Source organism: Epinephelus lanceolatus, chromosome 23 (assembly GCF_041903045.1).
Source record: "Epinephelus lanceolatus isolate andai-2023 chromosome 23, ASM4190304v1, whole genome shotgun sequence".
NCBI lineage: Eukaryota > Metazoa > Chordata > Actinopteri > Perciformes > Serranidae > Epinephelus > Epinephelus lanceolatus.
The window spans coordinates 7,452,729-7,467,283 of record NC_135756.1 but is presented as its reverse complement, the minus strand read 5'-3'; the positions used below and the strand labels follow the sequence as shown (position 1 = coordinate 7,467,283).

Genomic DNA, 14,555 nt, shown 5'->3' with positions numbered 1-14,555 from the left:
TAGAAGCCATTGAGTTTTTCTGATGCTTTAGGGATATTTTGCTGAACTTTATGCAAGGAAACTTGAATAGTTGCTTTTTCTCCGGCTTTTAATTTTGAATAAAACTGACCTGACTTGAAACAAAATATTTTTATTCATAAATACTGGTTTGGCAATAATGTCTGTGGTAACAAAGTCACTGGGACATTGATTGTAAATGGTCCAACACTTCCCTCTAATGGTATAAAATTGCATTACTTCTATTTTTATCATGAGTGGAAAGCGGGGATTTTCTCCAGTCACTCTCAGGCTCTCTATTTTTATGAAAGTGACATTGTGTCACAACACACAGTAAACAACAACTAACAGTCCTACATGTAGACACACTAAAGCACCATCATACAACAACTGACATGAGTAGTATTAACAATAGAACTTAAACTACAGTAAAACTGACATTTTACAGTCCGACACAAAACAATTAAACACCAAACAGGAGTGAAATAGTTGTGCAAGAATATAATACAACTTTAAATACATAATAAATGTTTTAAGAGAAGATAAATGAACATCTTCACCCCTACCACCACCGTCAACAACAACAACAACAACAACGTCACGTATCGAGGACGCGCTCGAGCCAACACCACGCGACAGGGACTGACAAGATGGCGATCATTTTGGAAACAGAGGAGTTACTGCCGTGAAGGAGAGGCTCGGTATGCTGTTTTCTCTTCTCACTCAGCCTATCGCATTTAATGTCTAACAGTGTAGCCGATGATACGCCTGTTGTCGTTAAAACATGTCCGGTCGGTCGGTTTTAAAGCCGAGGCTGCCGCTGAGAGCTGACCTCCGGCTAACGCATGAACTTGTTAGGATTATCGCAGTTAGCCTGGCAGGCTAACGCTAGCTAGCATGCTAGGCTAACGTTAGCGGGGCAGATAGGGCTCACTAATCTCTTCAGTAAATACAATCAAAATGACAGAGCTGACATACGTGGCGCCTGACTGTGTGTACGTATATTTAACGCCATTTTAGACAATTATTCTGTGATGTTTTTACAGCGGATTGGATTTTCTTAATGTGTGGTTTCAGTGTTTTGTAATCGCAACTCCACATAGCTGTATCGATTACACGCTAGCGGGGGGCTCGCTAACCTTAGCCGGGGAGGTTACCTTCCTTAAAAGTTGGGCTGTTTGGACTGTATTTATCACGTCTCTCGGTTTGCTGTAATGTCGCACAGTTTGTCGAACGGCTACAGAAGCTGGTAGTGTTTCGTTGTGACTTATGCAACCCGTGTTAACGCAAGGCTGTGGGGTGTTCAGCCACTTGAGACCATGCAGTCACAAGGACAAACAAGGCAAAGCGCGCTAACTTGGTGATAAAACTTTGGTGACATAAGAAACACTGGAGCAACTCTACTAAGAGTTTTCACGCTGATTACGATATATCTCACTCGCCACTGTATACATATCAAGCCGGCGACTTTACTCTTGAAGTTACATGGTGATTGCTCTAATCTACAGTGTTGATAATCAGACATTGAAGTTACTGATTACAGTGACAGCACATTGCCACGTTATTCTGCACGTTTACTGCTGATCATCATGCCATATGAGCAATCAACCCGAGAGGATTTCATGCTCTATGATTTGGCAATCTGAGAAAGACCCAAGGTTAGTTATCAACTCAACGGGGTCTGTCTTGGATCCCTGACAGCACTGAGATTTTATTTATATCACAGCGGCTGCACACACTCATGGCAGCACAATCTGATGAACATTTACTGAATAAATATACACCCACTCCCACATTATAGCTGGTAAACAAACGCCTACGTTGCCCTGAACGCCTTCAAACAGGCTTGTTTTGCTTTTTAAAGTGCCTAATGGAATGAAGGGACAATACAGTAGAAAGAAACCAGACATTGCTGAAGTTAGAAACCTTGCCCTCCCATGTCTCCCATGTTCCGGTCTGCCCTTTCCGTCTGTGCTACCTATGCCATTTTCTTTCCCTGTTTTCCCCAGCAAAGGTAGTCCTGTACACAGACAAAGGGTACACCATCTTGCAGGCTCAGCCCCCCTTTTTGTTGGATAATCTTACTTCTTTGACCACAGTGGTTGGGGGGTGTTGATAGTCTACTCAAGGATCCCCCATTTTCTCAGCCGAGGCACACCAGCCACCATAGGTGTGAAAAGGTTGAGTGGTGACTGATTGCTGGGTTTTGAGTTTTATCGTCTTAAAACCAAATTGTTTGATCTGTGTTTTTGGACCACTCTCCCACTGCCAGAAGCTTAAATGACACTGGGATTTCATCTGGAGCTCCTGTACTGCTTATCAGCTCTCCATTACGTTAGAAAATTTTGATAGAGTAATATATTTTCATATCGCTGTGAGTCACCCTGACTACTCTTGCTGCGTCTGCTTTTGTGTCTCAGTTACTATCAGGAAAAGCTCAAAGGTTTGTCTGGTCGATGGTTTCACATCTAGGTTCAACAGCCCACGTTAACTTACACACCTTTCCGTGTTTCAGTGCCTGGCAACACTCAGTGCAGTCATGTTTATCAACCAGTTACTGTTGGCCCGTGTTTCTGTGAGGGAATGTTGAAGCGTGCTCGCCATCTGGCAGTTTACTGCGTGTAGCTATAGCCACATAAAACAGAGTCACTGGAGGTTAGATGTCATGACGTTGAGATTATAATTTTGTTGTGTGTTTACAGGAAGTGAACAGAATGTCATAATGGTAAAAAATACAGCTAGATGTTTGGCCTCTAGAGGTAGATGGTCAAACAATACAGCGACATAATAACAAATACGGACGATACATTAATTATTCTAAGTTTTGGATCAAATTCCCTCTGTTGTAAAGGACAAAACACCTGCTTTAAATTCCTTCTATTCATCTTGACTAACCACATCTGTTCTCTCTCCCTTCTAGAAGCCACGATGCCCTGGGAGGGTACCATTTCTCAGCTCGCCATGGTCACCATGGTGATATGAAGCCAGTGTGAAACGCTGAAACACATACACATACAGACTCACACGCAGCCGGTCAGCTATTGACTGACACAGCCAGCCAGCCAGCTCGGCAGGCAGGCGTGTGTAATGGACAGGTGTAAGCATGTGGGGCGGCTGCGGCTGGCCCCAGACCACTCCATCCTCAACCCACAGAAGTGGCACTGCGTGGACTGCAACACCAGCGAGTCAATATGGGCCTGCCTGGGCTGTGCTCATGTGGCGTGCGGGCGCTACATCGAGGAACATGCTCTGCAGCACTTCCAGCAGCAGCACCACCCGTTGGCTATGGAGGTTAATGAACTTTACGTTTTTTGTTATCTGTGTGATGACTATGTCCTGAATGATAACGCCACAGGAGACCTGAAGCTGCTTCGTAGTACGCTCAGCGCCATCCAGAGCCAGCGCTATGAGGTTACTACCCGCAGTGGGCGCACCCTGCGCTCTGCGAGTGCTGCCGTCGAAGCCATCATGCCATGTGGTGCCCGGGAGCTGCAGCTTAGAGACGAGGACAGGATGTTTACTGCGCTTTGGCATCGTCGCCGGGCGCTTATGGGACGTGTCTTTCGCTTCTGGTTTTCATTGACTGAATGCGGAAAGAAGAGAGAGGAAGAAGAGAGACAGAGGGAGGAGGAGGAGGAGCAGAAAAGGGAGGCAAGGGAGAGGAGGCGGGCTCTAAAGAGGCAGCTACAGGAGGAGCTGGAGAATGCCCCTCTCAGGAAGAGTCGCCGGTTACGTAAGAAGAGCCAGAGAGTTGCAGATGCTGCAGCCACGACACCGTCTCGGAGGTCACGCAACAAGACAAAAAGCCCTGTGCCCCCTCCTCTCACCCGCAGGCCGAGGACTCGTAGCCCTGCCACTGCCACTGCCACCCCCAAGAGAAGTGGACGGACGAAAAAGGTCCAACCACCTCCTAAACCCCGGAGCCGTTCTTCTACCACCAAATCCAAGCCCAAAACACCCTCAGCAACCCCCCATTCTGCCCAAACACCTGTTCGCCGCAAGCAGAATTCCAAACAGGGTGGCTCACCCTTTAAAAGGCGCCCTACGGTTACTCCTGGAGTGACGGGTCTGAGGAATTTAGGTAACACCTGTTATATGAACTCCATCCTGCAGGTGCTGAGCCACCTTCATGTCTTCAGGGAGTGCTTTCTGCGCCTGGATCTCACCCAGGCACTGGAGCTACTGGCATCTGCCGTCCACGGCCAACTGGCAGGGAAGGCCTCGTCCCAGACACCCCTGACCCAAAGGAAGGGATTCCAGGCCAGCTCAGGCTCTGGGGCAGGGCTGAGCGGTGGGGCCTCCCGGGCCCGCAGCATGGAGCTGATACAACCCAAAGAGCCAAGCTCAAAGCACATCTCTCTCTGCCACGAGCTGCACACCTTGTTCCAGGTGATGTGGTCTGGCAAGTGGGCGCTGGTATCACCTTTTGCCATGCTCCACTCGGTGTGGCAGCTGATCCCGGCGTTCAGGGGCTACGCTCAGCAGGACGCTCAGGAGTTCCTGTGCGAGCTGTTGGACAAAGTGCAGCACGAGCTGGAGAGCACCGGCAAGCACACGACCACAGCGGGAGTCCCACAGAAACGACTCATCAAGCAGGTGCTCAGTGTGGTCAACACCATCTTTCATGGCCAGCTCCTCAGCCAGGTATGAAACACACACACTCACACAAACACACACACCTGCAATCACCTTCACTTAACCATCGGCTAACTCAGCAGTGGGCACAGGCTTCATCTGACTCACTCACTGTGAACCCTGCACTCATGAACCCACTCAGATCTTCCCACGCAGTCCATTGATAATTCCACAGCCATCATCAGCTCTGACTGAACTCTTGTTACTAATTTATAAGTTAGATTCAGTTGGCCTTGATGGATTGATCTTTCACTTTAAAGCCTTAAGTAGAGGTTAAGCTTCCAGCTCTGACATTAATCTTACATTTGGAGTATATTTTTAAGGTTGAGGTGGTGATGGTTTTTCTTTCAAACTTGAACCACGTTAAAACAGTACTGAACGATTTGTCAGTCGCCATAAAAATAATCTGCCACTAACTGATTCATTTTTCCTGCAAAAATAGTGACAAAATAATAAGTATTGTATGGTTTCTAGTTCTCCACTGTGAGGATGTACTGCATTTATTTGTCATTTATCATTCTAAACTGAATACAGTTTTATTTTGGGCTGTTGGTTGTAGTCACCTGAAGCTTTTGGAAGCAGTGATGGGCATTTTAAACACTCTTTTTTGATATTCCTAAATAAAGCTGCAGTCCAATCCTGACTAACCTTTCTGGCCATTTTTATAGTTTGAATATATACCATGCAGAGTTTCCTAAAAAGCATTGTATAGACTCAATCATCACTCATGACCCAGTAGAAGTGTATGGCAGTGTATTTGTCTGCAGAGATTCTGCCCCACGTCCTTATTTTCTATGTTCGGGACATTTATAGGCATGTAACCCCACAGCTCTCAGTTGAGGCCGGAGCTTTATAATAAGGGTGTGACTACCTTCCAGAACATAAGCAGCACACATTCAAGGGACACAGTGCCAAAAATCAAAAGTATAGAAAGACAAAACCCCAAACGAGAGTGAGTCTAGGGTTGGCTTTTACTTTCACTTTTGCTGGCAAACATGTTTACAAATTATTACTGAAAATCCTGCATATTATTCCTTTAAATATTGTCAAAACCTTTGAATAATGCACCTTCGCTTGAGTTATTAATGAGGTGTTCTATTCACTGTAATTGCTTGATGAACTACACCTCAATTAAAGCACATACACTTGTAGAAATACAACTGAATTACCCCCTTTGTATGTTGTTTAAGCTAAGTTTAAATTGAAATTGCAGGCTCATATCACGCAAATATTTCCAAGTAAAAGGACTCACTTCTTAGTGTAAATAATGTACTCTGTTGTGTGGTACGTGCTTAGATTGTCAGACCTGCCTAGCACTTACTGACATATGATCAGCTGATGACAGTATTTAGATAGACACCGCCGAAGCTCAGCATCGCTTCAAGTGGATGGAAGAGAAATGTGGGGAGTGTAGAGAGTTAGTATGAGGACAAGAGATTAGTGTCTACTTGTGCAGGCTGAGCACACACTGAGACACCTGCTGTGGCTGAATAGAGAGCTGTGTGTCTGTACGGGTTCTGGGGATCTCAGCCTCGTGGCTTTGCATCACGTTTATTGTTTATATTGTTGATGCAGTGTAAATAGACAGATACGCAGGATGGTCAGGGCAGCTATAACAATTAGAATGTTATTAGATTGTATGTATAATTTATCACTACCCTCCTCATGTCTCTATCTCCCCCCACTCTGATATGCAGGTGACATGCCTGGCCTGCAACCATCGCTCCAACACTGTGGAGCCATTCTGGGATCTGTCTCTGGAGTTCCCCGAGCGGTATCACAGTAATAGCAGGGAGTCGGCTGCTCAGGCTTCATGCCATCTGACGGAAATGCTGGCCAAGTTCACAGAGACTGAAGCGCTGGAGGGAAACATCTACGCCTGTGAGCAGTGTAACTGTGAGTTTAAATCATGTAAACACACACACACACCTCATCTTTTAACTCAGATGCTTGACACTGATATTAACACATTAACACTCAATATAAACGTCACATCCAGGCTGTGGCTGCGTCTGTCTTCTCTGTTCCCTGTCCAACTCCACTTTTTGTATTAAGCTTGTCCCAAGATGTCCTGAATTTGTTTTTCTTGTGAATAAAGGTTGAAGTTAACACTGTGTGACATGGCAAATCATCCTAAAATGTTGGATGTTCTTTTAAAAGACATGTTCATACTTGTCTGGAATCCTGAAAAGGCCATGCTGGTTAAATGTAATTTAAACGGAGGTTTTCTGATTTAGTACAGTTGTGGGCTTTCTGCTAGGGCTGCACGATATGAGGAAAATATGCCAGGCTCCACGCTAACCTTTCCACTGTAAGCACTGATGCTACCAACTTCCTCAGTGGGTGATATCCGCACATGATTTGATCGCGCCCTTTTTTCATTACTATAATAATTATAATGCACGGTGGTGCGGTGATTAGTACTGTCGCCTCACAGCAAGAGGGTTACCGGTTCGAATCAAGGGCAGGGGAGCCCCTCTGTGCAGAGTTTGCATGTTCTCCCCGTGTCAGCGTGGCTTTTCTCCAGGTGCTCCAGCTTCCTCCCACAGTCCAAGGACATGCAGGTTAATTGGTGACTCTAAATTGCCCGTAGGTGTGAATGTGAGTGTGAATGGTTGTCTGTCTCTATAGCCCTTTTTAAACAGGAGTTGTGTAAATTTGCAGGAAAGCCCAATCAGTCTTTTTTCAGCATTGGCAGTAAAAAAACAAAATCGGGGAGTGCGGAAAATTGCCACCTACCTACTTGTGATTATACTGAATGCGCCTTTTTCGGGGCAATGGGGGGCGTGAGCAAGTAACAAAACGTGTAGCTCAGAGTGTGACGTAACCAGTCCTTCGGCGATTCTCTCATAAGTCGGCCTGTTCCTCACCGTCCCCGTCATCTGAGGGTTAATGGTCTCTTTGTTTGTGAGGACAAGGAGGGCGCGCAATTCCTTGTCTCCCCAGTTGCTCATCTTTACAGTGTCTGTCAGGTTTGCGATTCCCTCTTGTTACTAGCTGCTCATTCCTGCTATCAGCTGTATATCCATCGCCAGTGGCTCGCACATGCGGCGTCATCAACAGCTCTTCCCATGGCGGAAGGGCGCCTCGTTCTGTTTAAACCAAAAGGGTTCCGCCAATATGTCTACCCTACAAGGCGGAAAATTGGGCGCCTGGTATTAACTCGCCAGTCCGGCTCTGTGTGTCTAAACGCTCGCAGCTTGCCGGCAAAACAGCCCAACATTCGCGGAAAATCTGGCAGTGTAAAAGGGGCTATAGTTTTAACTCTGAAGGCTGCTGGGCTTCTAACGGGCAAAGCTGAACACAGACTGGAGCTGCTCCGTTGAACGAGCAAAGCTGTGTCGAATGTAAGGCAGCAGATATTAGTGAAGTTGTTTTAAACATCACAGTCCTCAAACACCTGGTGGTTCTGCTGGTAACGTTCTGCCGTTAGTAACAGTAGATACTGGATGTAATCATACACCGTCCGTTGTGTGAGTATGTAAACAGCAAGGATAGGAAGAGAAGTGAGAAGTTGCCTGGATATGGTGAGAGATCAGATCTTGTGATGTGATCGTAGCTGATAAAAATACAGCACAGTGAGGATACAGACATTTCATACACCTGAGAGGCCTATGTAATGCAGACCTGTTGATTCACACTAAACCTGCGCCAGATCCTGTTTATATGAGTTAGCTGTCACTCTGTCACTGTTAGCAGAGACATAAAATGATCACAGTCTAGACCCCTGTATGGTAACGTCCACTGTTGCGGTGACAGTATTACTTGCGATAAGTGTACTCAGTTCTTGACTCAGGCTTGTGCAATACCTGTGCTCGTGCCAGGTTTCTCCTGTGCCCAAAATATTGCAAGAAGGCTGTTGTTTTTTTCTAGCACCAGTTGCTCTGTGGCATTTGCACTTGGGCCTGCCTTCATTTTGTCATACTTTCCTCTTTCAATGGTGTAGAGAGTAGCACAGCAGCAGTGATCAAATAACTCACTCGCATGCATACAGATTAGATTTAGACTGATACATGACTGCGAGGGCTCCGTCTGACTGGCAGCAGAGTAAACAGCGTGACGCAAATCAGACAAAATAGCACCCACAGAGACGTCGATGTAATTGAATATGTTGTTAATATATTCAAAGTGCAGAATGGCAGTCGTCAAGATTTGTTAATTGCCAAGTTGGATTTGTGGTGATTAAAAAAACAACACATTGTGCAGCCCTGCTTTGTGCTGAATTGTGTAGTGGTTCAGTGGGCAGCTTTTACAAGAAAAAGTTTTTGTCATATTTGCTGAAACTGTCACTATATCCTGAAGGAGACAGCTCCTGCAGCTCCTCCTGGTATTCCTAATGTCATGTGCAAGGATCCACCACGCTTGAGTAAAAACAATCAGAGCCCTGAGGGGTCTTTAACACAGTGTCAATCACTGCTGGTGCACATGCTGCACTCCCATCAACAGCACACACATACATTTATTAGTCATAATCTTCGTTAATTAAACTAACACTGAATCATACCAGTGGCAGCGAGAGAGTTAGGAGGTCAATACTGTCTCTTTTTCGGATAATATCCACATTGGAAATTTGCTGTCACAGAAAATATTTACACATTTGTCCCAAATTACACTTTACAGCTGTGAAAGTCATAATCTCAGTGAAAGGAGCTGAATTAAAGTTATGTGATACTTACAGATGTCCCGAGCCAATTCCAGTGCGTGTAGCCGCTGGTCACAAGAATGCAGCAAAGCTGGTTGACGTAACGTTCATATAGCGTGTTTACCCGCTTCTCTTATTTGCAGCTGCTCGACGGCGGAGCTCTTCTAAACCAGTCCTCCTGACTGAAGCACAAAAACAGCTGATGGTCCACAAACTGCCTCAGGTCCTGCGGCTTCACCTCAAACGCTTCAGGTATAGTGATGTTACACCACAGTCGGCCAATGTCTGTCGCCAATTCAATTCTGTTTGTTTTATTTGAGATATATCAGTCCCAAAATGTAAACAAGAAATTCACTTTCCAGTTGTAAAAGTAAAGCGCAAGGACATGCACACAAGGGAAAATCTGTGTAAACTATGAGCTACATTAAAGCCGACAGTATTAATTAAAGGCTTCTATGTAATAGTGTAATATTGGCTCAGTGGCTGACCTGTTTGCTGTCCTGTGATTGGTCCTCAGGTGGTCTGGGCGGAACCATCGGGAGAAGATCGGAGTCCACGTCAGCTTCGACCAGCTTCTCAACATGGAGCCTTACTGCTGCCTAGAGCCCTCGCCCAAAGGTGTGCCCTGCTCGAGCCCCAGCAGCCCCAGCTCAGCAGGCTCACCGCGTCCCAAGCACTTCCTCTACGACCTCTCCGCTGTGGTGATGCATCATGGGAAGGGCTTCGGTTCTGGCCACTACACCTCCTACTGCTACAACACAGAAGGAGGTGAGTCAAGAGCTCAGATGTGTTCAAGCGGCTAGTTCGATTATGTATAAACAAATACACTGATAACCAACTCAGCTGTCTTATAATCCATGAAGTACAGTTAGGTGGTACAGTACAGTACAGTACAGTAGTGTGGGTGGATATCAGCCATTACCATTGTTTGCTGATAAATCACTGCATCCCTTTTATTTTTTGCATTCAATTATTAGACAGGACGACAGGTGAGACAGGAAAGAATGTAGCGAAGTGAGAGGAGGAGGAGGAGAGGCAAAAATCTTGGAAGCGTTTTATTCAAGGTGATACAACATTTATAACTGTGTACAAATATGTGTCTGAAGCCTTTCTTGTGTTAGCAACACGGACGTGCTAAATATCCTCCAGTGGTGCAGATTAAAACTTGAGCAGGATTTATACACCGTTGTGAGCATTTATACTTGTGCAGTGGTGTGTCTGTGTCACTCTGCAGTTACACCTCCAAAACACTAGTCAGTGGCAGGATTTCTGTGAAGTGCTGTAAAGTTTAGTTGATTCAAAACACACATTAAACACACATTAAACATGGCTTAATAGAGACAGTTTCAAACACAAGTACACAAATCAGCTTCACTATAACTCGCAGCATTCGCAGACAAACACTTGTCTTTATCTGGACACATTTTCCCCACGAATACAACATGCTAATGTTTTTAGCACAAGCCTATGGCATTTTACATTGTATAAATTAGCCTAGCAGCTAGCTGACTTTTCCTCTACTCATATGAAGCCAGGGACAACAGCAACATTTAACAAAGGTAACGTTACAAAATTCAGCTCCATTACAACTCACAAGGTTCACTGACACAAGTGTCTTATACTAAACACGTTTTCCAAACAAATACAACATGCTAACGTTATTAGCACAAGCATATGGCATTTTACATTGTATAAATTAGCCTAGCAGCTAGCAGAGATTTCCTCTGCTCATATGAAGCCAGGATAAATCACACACAAGACTTAAAATGCTATTTGTGGAGGCTTTATTGTCTTCACAATTTATTGTTTATCTGTGAAATTAAAGTAAATAAAAGCTTTGTTTCCACTGAGGGAAATGGTTTCAGCTTACAGAGACAGACAGGAAGTCTGCGTCACTGTGACGTGTAGTTACATTTCTGGGGAGGTGCACGTCAGGCTACGGCGTAGGCTTCATGTTGACGCAGAGCCTACAGCGTCGATTCAGCGCAGAAGTATAAATTCCACCTTACACACACCAGCATCACTGCTGGAAAAAAAGTCTTTGGGGGAAACACTGTACTCCTCATGATGTCTAAACTGATCTTCACGTGTTCATTTGGTGGAGTGGCCTTTTAAGCAATGTAATTCACTTATTCAGACAGCTTTGTTGTTGCTTCTTTGAGTTCTCCAGCTGTCCTCATGTTAAACAATTTGTCCTTGTTTTCTCCTGCAGGCTTCTGGGTTCACTGTAATGACTCTAAGCTGAATGTGTGTTCGGTGGAGGAGGTCTGTCGTGCTCAGGCCTACATCCTCTTCTACACACAGCGAGTAACTCAGGACAAAGACCGGCCGCTATAGGACCACAGTCCCCCTCCTCATCCTCCTCCTCCGCTGCAGCCTGACCACTCAGCGAGACGATATCAGCACAGCCCCACCTATCGCTCTTTCTCTCTTCCCTCTCTTTCTTTGGGCATTTATATCCTGGGAGGATGGGTGTTTCTAGTCTATTTTTCTAAATAAGGAAAAAAAAAGAGAGAAAGGACTCCTTTTTAAAACCTGGTTCTGCTTTGTGAACTTCTTGTATATGGTGTTTATATGTAGGTATTTTTAAAAGATGGTGATCATGTTTGTGATTTGTGTACAGGTGTATTTTATAAAGAAGAGTATCAGCCAAGATGTGTCTCAGTAGCAGCCAACAGACTCAAGTGTCTTCTTACAGGTCATACAGGTGTATTCACGTGTCTGCCTACCTGCGTTTGGTGGCTTTGTTGATTGTAAATGCTGTTCGTTTTGTTTAAAATCAGCTGAAATGTCTCAGTCACTTTAGATAGACGTCACAGAACTGGATGTAGGGTTGTAAAATGTCATTCACTCGCTATAAAATGGCCTCCCTGTGTTGTAGACAGGTAAAGTTTTAATGGATGCTATCAAAGATGGCTGTTTCCTGCCAGAGATGCACTAATTTCTACAGAATAGGCTATCAGCATTGTATTTTTACTGGGTTTATAGTTGAAGATCTGTACACAAGCAGGGCAGGAAGTTTATTTTTCACTCTGAAGTACTCCTGGGTCTGTCAGGAAACATTGGCAGACCTCAAGCCAAAGCCTTGGGGGAAGTGTATGGAAAAACCTCTCAGCATTTCCAAAACGGTTCAACATTTGCTGGGTGCTTTTTTTTATTTTTTTTCTCCCTCTGTCACTGGAGGGGAGAAGAAGTTTCCAAAGGGATGGGTTGTTTTTTATTTTTTGGCTAAATGTTGCCACCTCTCTGCTCCAGAATGTAATTGTCTTCAGAGTGCGAACCATCCCCGAACTAGTGTTCTAGAGAAGTGCCCTTTTGTTGAGAGTATATTTTTATAGCTCATATCAGTTCAGCAAAGTTGGAATCTGCACAGCTGCAGGCCCACCCAGACCAGCATTTAGATTATGAATGTATTTTTATACAGTCCTTCTCAGAGGTTTTAGAAAAGAGGCCATTGACTGTTTTTTAAAGTTTTTATACAACCGCTGATCAACACCACCACCAGCAGGTATGACTGTTCTCCCACCAGTGCGTAGGTGTGTGTGCATACTGTATTTAATTTACTATAATGTTCAGAACAATATCCAGATTCCTGCAGTGTATACAGATTGTGATATTTATCTCCATACTGGAGAAAATTGTATTAAGGAAAAAAAAAGGTATTCTCCACCTCAGCCGTGTCCCCTCCCATGAGAGGGGAATTCAAAGCACACTTCATATTGTCTTTCCTTCATTGTCAGATGACGTGACACATTGTTGGCATTTGTTTTGGTTACTACTCCATGGATGTGTGTATGTGTGTGTGTAAATTTATGGAAGTTATACTATGCAAATTGTTACCTCAGTTTTTTCTAGAGAAACTTACCTCAATAAATGAGAATATTTTTTCATTTTTCTACAAAACATGCCCCTGTCTTGCTTGTTCCAGTTTTGTACATGAAGCTAGGTCAACTTTATTTACTGTAAAACTTAAGCTAACAGCCTGGGCTATTAATTGCTTACATCACTGAACTCAAAGGGCCTATGTTTGGAACATGCCTTTAAAACCTTTCACACAAAACTATTGCTCAGCAAAGACTGGGAAATAAAATAAAATAGTTTATTAAACCTGGGTTGACATTGTTTTCTATGAAAAACATGGGGGGGAGGTACTTTTTTATATTTTTAATTATTATAAAAGTGTTATTAGAAAATTAGAAAAAAACTACAGAAATGTTGAGTTATAAATATATATTTCAAATTATGCTACAGAAAATATATATTTCATTTTTAGCAATGTTTTTCAGGTAGATTTGAGTTTTTAGCTTTTTACTTCTCTTTTTTGCTTATTTTCAGGCTATTTCTTGTTTGCTTTTGGTTTTTGCTTTATTTTGTTATTTTATTTTTTACTTTTACTTTTTGCTTAATTTCAGGTAATCTTGTTTTTTTTTACTTTTCTTTTTTTCCTTATTTTCAGGTAATTTTCTTGTTTGTTTTTTTTACATTACCTTTTTTGCTTGTTTTGAGGTAAATTAATTGTTTTTCTTTTTACTTTTCATTTTTATTTTTGGGTAATATCTTAAATATATACATAGTATACATATTACTTGTTTAAAAATAAGGCTTCAGATAATATATCAATTATGAATCATTTGTTAGTTCTAGCTCTGACAGCTCATCACAGGGAGTAAGTTACGTCACTCGAGGATTGCGGCACTTGGCATACCGACACAACACCACTTCATCCTGTTAAAACAACACTCACAACTTGGATTAATTCTTATGAAAAACCCTTTTGATTATTTTGATCTGAGGACCCTTACAGACAAAAGGAATATGAATAATTTACAAAGTAATCAAGGAATGGACACGTATTGTAAGGTAGCTGACCAGGCCTCTGATGGAGACAGGCATTTATTTGTTAAAATGTGTAGCCACACCAGGCTAGTTTCATGGTATGTAGCCCAAAATCACAAATTGTAACTAATAATAACAGCAATTTTTACAGCTACAGTTGGTAATTTTTATAAAAATAACTTTGTAATATTTGCTGAAACTGTCAGTATGTCCACTGAAATATACAGTGCATCCGGAAAGTATTCACAGCGCTTCACTTTTTCCACATTGTTATGTTTCAGCCTTATTCCAACATGGATTATATTCATTTTTATCCTCAAAATTCTACACACAACACCCCAGATTTTTACAAAGTTATTAAAAATAAAAACTAAGAAATCACATGTACATAAGTAATCACAGCCTTTGCCATGAAGCTCAAAATTGAGCTCAGGTGCATCCTGTT

General features: G+C 43.4%; 1 protein-coding gene across 1 annotated transcript; it reads left to right on the top strand.

Moving 5' to 3' along the window:
* Window positions 1-587: 587 nt before the first annotated feature.
* usp44 (ubiquitin specific peptidase 44) lies at window positions 588-13,162 on the top strand. Its single transcript, XM_033614863.2, has 6 exons — window positions 588-698; window positions 2,918-4,641; window positions 6,330-6,528; window positions 9,418-9,526; window positions 9,792-10,042; window positions 11,487-13,162. The coding sequence occupies exons 2-6, from the start codon at window positions 3,085-3,087 to the stop codon at window positions 11,609-11,611; spliced, it is 2,241 nt and encodes a 746-aa protein (XP_033470754.1). The 5' UTR covers window positions 588-698; window positions 2,918-3,084; the 3' UTR covers window positions 11,612-13,162.
* The last annotated feature ends 1,393 nt before the right edge of the window (window positions 13,163-14,555 follow it).